Source organism: Neolamprologus multifasciatus, chromosome 12, assembly GCF_963576455.1.
Source record: "Neolamprologus multifasciatus chromosome 12, fNeoMul1.2, whole genome shotgun sequence".
Lineage (NCBI taxonomy): Eukaryota > Metazoa > Chordata > Actinopteri > Cichliformes > Cichlidae > Neolamprologus > Neolamprologus multifasciatus.
In genome coordinates, this window is record NC_140450.1 from 1685904 (window position 1) to 1692175 (window position 6272).

A 6272-nucleotide genomic window follows, 5' to 3' on the forward strand; every position below is an offset into this window, starting at 1 on the left:
AACAGCTGTGATTATTTGTTGACTAATATTAAAAAGAAATTCTTGAACTGACTGAACCTTTGTTCTGTGAATTGACTTTATTCAGAAGTTTCTCTATCAGGTCACTTAATTCTTTTTCATGTGTTTCCTGCAGAGTTTTCTTTTCCTTTTCATCTTTTACATTCTTCATTTCCTTTTCCTGCTTTTCCAGTAATTTAATGATTTTTTCTCAGATTGTCACTTCTTTTGGAGATTATTTTTCACAACATCACTGATTTCTTCTTGGTGCTGTTTCTGTAGCTTTTCATTTTCTTGGTGCTTTTTCTTTAGTTGTTCTTCACTGAGAGCTTTCATTGCCTTCACATCAGGATACACCATTTGTCTTTCATTTCTTTCTCATGCTTTTGTTTCAGAGCTGAAATTTCCTTTCTGTGTTGTTCCTTAAATTCAGCTTCTCTTCTGGCCTGATCGTTATACTTCTGCTTCAGATCCTCCACTTCTCTTTTATAGTTTTCCTCCCGTGCTTTTTGTTCTTTCTCCTCCTTTTCTCTCCTGCTCTCATATTCTTTTCTTTTGTTTTCATAACTTTCTTTTTCCTGTTTGTACTTTTCTTCAAGTTTTTTCATTCTTTCTTCCTCCTCCTGTTGTCTCTGTTTATCTTCTTGTTCTCGTTTCTCTCTTTCTTCTCTTTGTTCTTTCTCCCAGGCTTCTTGTTTTCTCTTCATCTCTTCTCTGCTCTCGTCCAGCTTTTTGTCAATCCTTTCCTTTTCCTCTTTTTCTGTCTGAATTTGTTTGTCCGATCTTTCAAGTTGCATTTTAAAATCCTGCCTACGTTTTTCTTCCTCCTCTTCCCGTTTCCTGTTCTCTTTTTCTCTTCCTTCCTGTTCTTTCTTTCTCTCTTCACACTCCTTTTTCATATTATCCTCCATCTCTTTGATTTTCAGCTCTGCTTCCTGCTGTATTTTTTCTTTCTGTTCTTTCATTCTTTCTTCCTCCTCCTGTCGTCTCTGTTTTTCCTCTTGTTCTCGTTTCTCTCTTTGTTCTCTTCGTTCTTTCTCCCACTGCTCCTGTTTCCTTCTTATCTCTCTGCTCACTTCCAGCTTTCTCTCCACATTTTTCTTTTCTTCTTTTTCTGACTGAATTTGTTTGTCCAATAGTTCAAGCTGCATTTTAAAATCCTGCCTACGTTTTTCTTCCTCCTCTTCCCGTTTCCTGTTCTCATTTTCTCTCATTTCCTGTTCTTTCTTTCTCTCTTCACGCTCCTTATTTAGATAATCCTCCATCTGTTTGAGTTTCTGGTCTCTTTCCTGCTGTATTTTTTCTTTCTCTTCTTTCAGTCGTTTTTCCTCCTCCTGTCGTCTCTGTTTTTCCTCTTGTTCTCGTTTCTCTCTTTCTTCTCTTCGTTCTTTCTCCCAGGCTTCTTGTTTTCTTTTCATCTCTTCTCTGCTCTCGTCCAGCTTTTTGTCAATCCTTTCCTTTTCCTCTTTTTCTGACTGAATTTGTTTGTCCAACATTTCAAGCTGCTTTATAAAATCCTGCCTACGTCTTTCTTCCTCCTCTTCCCGTTTCCTGTTCTCTCTTTTTCTCATTTCCTGTTCTTTCTTTCTCTCCTCACGCTCCTTATTCATATTATCCTCCATTTCCTTCAGTTTCTGGTCTCTTTCCCGCTGTAATATTTTCTTCTCTTCTTCCAATCTTTTTTTGATGGCTTCCTTTTCTTCCTCATGTTTTCTTTCTAGCTCCTCTCTTTTTCTCTTCATTTCTTCTTCCTTCTCCTTCAGGATTCTCTCCATTTCCTTCTTTATCGCTGCTTCAGCCTTTTGCAGCATCTCATTGGTAAAGCAGTTTCCTCCATTTTCCTTCACCATGGTGTCAATCTTTGTTATCAGCTCACTGACTTGTTGGCAGTTTTTTTTATCACAGTTATTGAACACATGGTATCTTCCTCCACAGTCAGAGATCAGCTTCTTAAAGGAATCATCACATTTGGTTTTTATGTAATCTTCTATGGACACATCATCGTTCTCCAGTTTATCTCCTCCAGTTAAAAGAATGATGGTGAACTTTTCAGAGTTTTTTCCAAACCCATCCTGGATTAAATTGAGTGTTTTCTTCTCCTCTTCTGTGAATCTGCCGATCTGTATCACCAGCAGGAAGACATGTGGTCCTGGAGCCAGAAGACTGACACATTTCACCATCTCATCTTGAACCTGTTCATTTGTTAAACTGTTGTCAAAGAGACCAGGAGTGTCGATCACAACAACAGGGCGACCGTCCACTTCACCATATTCTTTCTGACAACATTTGGTGACTGATGTTTGACTCGGTTCAGCTTTATATTGCTTTTTTCCTAGAATGGTATTTCCTGATGAGCTTTTTCCATTTCCAGTCTTCCCAATCAGCACAATCCTGAGAGGCTCTGAGTCCTGCTTCACTTCATCACCTGTAACATTTTACAAAGGTTTATTTTCTTTCAACAACTGCTTTTACATTTATTATGATGGTGTAAAGAGGAAAAATTGTAAAACAAACAAACAAACAAAACAAACGTATTTTTAAAAAGATTTTTGGACACGATGTAAAACAGAGAGAATAAATATTTCAAGTACTTACATGTGTCATGTTTCTTGTTTTTCAGTTTTTCAAGTTCAGCCTGTTGCAGAGTGATAGTTCTTTCTTGTTGAACAATCTTTCCTATTTGAGCGCGTGCAAATGTTACAGTTGTATAACTACCTGGTTTGTCCTTGCCCAGTCTCATTCTTTCCACAGTATCTAACAGCTGTGGGATCTCCTGTTTGTCTTTGACATTGAGATCAACTGATCTTCCTCCAAATCTCTCACAGAGCTCCTGGATGTTCTTGTTCCACTTTATAAAGTTAATAACAGCTGGATCTGTAGGATCTGAGTCCACAGTGAACAGAATCGTGGTGAAGTCATTGACTCGAGAGCTGAATGTGTTCTGGATGGTCTCTAACTCTCCCTTGTCTTCATCAGTGAGGGGAGCCACAGGTAGGACCAGGATGAAGGCATGGACACCCTCAGGATCACAGAGGGAGATACACCTGAGTGATTCCTCCATCACTGCCTCCTGAGGTTTTCCATACAAGGCAGGCAGCTCCACCAGGGAAACCCGACGTCCACACACCTCTCCCTGATGTTTAACACACTCTGATGAGTTGGAGGCTGAATGAAGCTCAGTCTGACCTAAAATGGCCTTGGCTGCTGACGTCTTCCCTGCTCCTCTCCTCCCACACAGAACCAGGTTCAGACTGGACTTCAGATTGGGTTTAACCTCTTCTTTTAACAGACCCAGGTTTAAAGATGGTTTGATGTCTTCAGACTTTGGTCTGATGGTCTCTTCAGTGACTGTGAGGAATTTTTCTTTGTTCTCATGCACGATGTTCTCAATCTTCTCCATCAACTGTCGATGATCATTTTCAAACATGTTGTAGTGTCTACCTTCACAATCTCTAAGTAGAGAATTAACAGAAAAACATATCTTCTCCTCATCTGTGATGATGACCATTGAGTGTTTAAAGGCATTTTCATTAAACACACTAAGGGTCAAACTGAGAGTTTTTCTGCTCGGCATAGAAAAATCAGAAGGTTTCACCATCAGCAGCAGAACATTTGGTCCAGGAGGACAGAGACTCACACAGCTCTTCATCTCTTCTCTCACTGCTTTCAGAGACGGACTTAAGAAGTCGGGAGTTTTCACTACTGTTAAAGGTTTTCCTCTCCACTCTCCATGGAAAACTTGTCTGTCTGGAGAAAATCCTGAAAAATCGTAATTTTTCTTCACAATAAAGCTACAGAGTTCTGTCTTTGCTGAGTTTCCTCCAAACAGCAAAATACAGAGTCTACGTCCTCTAAAGGAGCAAAGATACAAACAGGAAATTACTCTCAGACTGTCTGACTGATCCTAAAAGCCTTTTGGTCTTTCTTCACTTTTTTCATCTTCAGTAAATGCTGCTTCATGTTTTTGGTGGATAGTTCCTTCTGAGCACTTTTCATAAGGTGTCTTTATGTTAAAATATCTACAGATAGAGTTTGGGTTTTTTTACTTACCAACAGGCTGAGGATAACTCAAAGTAACAGGAGCTTCTTTTCTTTGTTCAGCGCTGGTGTGCTGACAGGTCACATGTGTTCCATTGTTCATTTCTACAATGCGTTTCATGTTTTCTAGTAACTCCCGAATGTTGAGGTTTTCAAGCTGCAGTGACTTGTTATTACATCTTTGTATCATTTCCTGTATAGGTGTATGATACATGACACTATGCCGTAAACCTGGACGCCTCTCTCTGGGTGGTGATATCAGAACCAGTGAATGATTAAAGGAATGATCACTGAAGAAGTTCAGGACTCTGCAGAGTCTCGTTTTTTGATGCTCAGTGAAGTCCTTAGGCTGTAGAACCAGCAGGAACACATGAGGTCCAGGATCAGAGAGCCTCACACAGTTTTTCACATGTTCCTTTATTTTCTCCTCTGAGATGTTTGGATGAAGCAGATCTGGAGTGTTGATGAGAAATATTTCTTTCCCTTGAATCTGTCCACTGACTCTCACACATCGGTCCAGTTCTTCCTCAGGGTTGAACTTGTTCTCTCCCAGTATAAAGTTCCCCACTGAGCTCCTCTCAGACCAGCTGTTCCCCAGCAGGACAGCTCTGAGCTCAGACACTGAAATGACAGCAAACACAAACACTGAACAAAGAATCTTTCAAAGTTAATACAAGCAGCAACAACATTATATCATAAGTTGTAATTTATTTTTAATAAGTTTTCCCCTGTAACCGTTGAGTTTTAATTATTGAAAATTTGTTCTCTTGTTTAAATATGTGTTATTTTTTCTAGTATTTATGGACCATTAGTGAACCATAGATATATATTCATATATGAGAATACTACATAAAGTTTAAAAATTGACCTCTATTAAAAGCTCAGTTTTAAATCTACAGTATCAGAATCTAAAGACCAATTTTTTTTTTCTTGTTTGGCACAATTTTATTTCTATAATCTCTTTTGAGCATCATTGTCACAGAATGCATCAGTTTCAATAAATTGCACCAACTTCATGTCTGTGGCATAGAGCTACATAAACAAACACTGGTATCCTGAATGTTTGATCTGTTAACATGAAGTTAAGGAGACATTTGCTGTAACCTCTCCCAGAAATGACCCCCAAAAGTTTACATAAAATAGTTTTCTTCACTTTTCTATACATTATATGAGCTTTAAATGTAAAGAGAGAAAGCAGAATCCGTGCAATAGGGGTTTTCATTATTCCAAACAGGCTTCACACTTCCTGCTATATTTTGTCTTCACCTGCTTCTGTCTAATGTGTTCCACCTTAAATTGCCCAGTTAAAGTTTGCTTTAAACATAATATTTTCTTTAAAAACTCACTGATGGGTGGCAGAAGTTTGATGCTGTTCCTGCGACGTCTGGGAAAAGTGTCTTGTGGTTCTGCAAAGATAAAGAAATACATAACTCTCCTTTTATTATTATTAGTAGTAGTTTATGCATTGAGACGTGTTATCCTGCAATGACTAAATCAGATGGAACAAAGCACTTTTAATGTCAACGGCTGACTGCATGAACAGATCACATTAGTTCTGGGAAAGATTATTAAACATGACTGTTAATTTTCAGAAAATACATTCTGACATTCTCACTACCTAATTTATAGCCAAAATATTCACTCACTGTCTCTGTACTGTTTCGCTAGCTTAGCTTAGCTCGTAGCCGACTCGTTAGCACCATGGCTTCTTCACCTGTTCCTCCTGCACTTTCCTGCTCATTGTGTCAGATGTTTAGTTACTCCCCGGCCTCCTTTAGCAGTAATGATATCTGTAACACATGCAGCATATTTGCAGCTCTGGAGGCCAGGATTACTGAATTGGAGACTCGGCTTCACACCCTTCATTCACCCGTAGCTAGCCAGGCCCCTGTAGCTGGTGCAGCCGAAGAGAGCGTAGGCCCCGCTAGCTGTTCTCCGGCAGACCCCAAGCAGCTGGGGAAAGAGGGCAGCTGGGTGACGGTGAGGAGGAAGCATAGTCTTAAAAAGAAGCCCCAGGTACACCCCCCCAAAAACCCATCTCCACAGAGACTGTGTCAGCTCCCAAAAAGACAAAAAACAAACTAAAAACCAGCAACAAACAACTTAAACATAAACAATCACAAAGAAAGAACAATACAGTATCCACATTTTAACCAAAGAGTAAAACAGTGAAATGTGGATTATTAAATATTAGGTCCTCTCCTCCAAGTCTCTGTTAGTACATGACTTAATAATTG

The 6272-nt window shown here is 39.3% G+C and overlaps 1 protein-coding gene across 1 annotated transcript; it reads right to left on the reverse strand.

The window, feature by feature from the left end:
- Positions 1-323: 323 nt before the first annotated feature.
- On the reverse strand, positions 324-6031 carry LOC146506132 (uncharacterized). The gene is made up of 4 exons (XM_085179948.1): positions 5382-6031; positions 4048-4656; positions 2593-3846; positions 324-2422 (listed from the first exon to the last, which is right to left on the reverse strand). Exons 1-4 carry the CDS (start codon positions 5461-5463, stop codon positions 339-341), a joined length of 4029 nt encoding a protein of 1342 aa, XP_085036074.1. The 5' UTR covers positions 5464-6031; the 3' UTR covers positions 324-338.
- Between the last annotated feature and the right edge of the window lie 241 nt (positions 6032-6272).

Excerpts from the sequence above, each read along its gene's own strand:
- LOC146506132 (XM_085179948.1), bottom strand. The coding sequence starts at position 5,463 with ATGTATTTCTTTATCTTTGCAGAACCACAAGACACTTTTCCCAGACGT. Across the intron at positions 4,657-5,381 it reads CAAACTTCTGCCACCCATCA|TGTCTGAGCTCAGAGCTGTC; the intron begins GTGAGTTTTTAA and ends CTGTCATTTCAG. Across the intron at positions 3,847-4,047 it reads GAGTTATCCTCAGCCTGTTG|GACGTAGACTCTGTATTTTG; the intron begins GTAAGTAAAAAA and ends GCTCCTTTAGAG.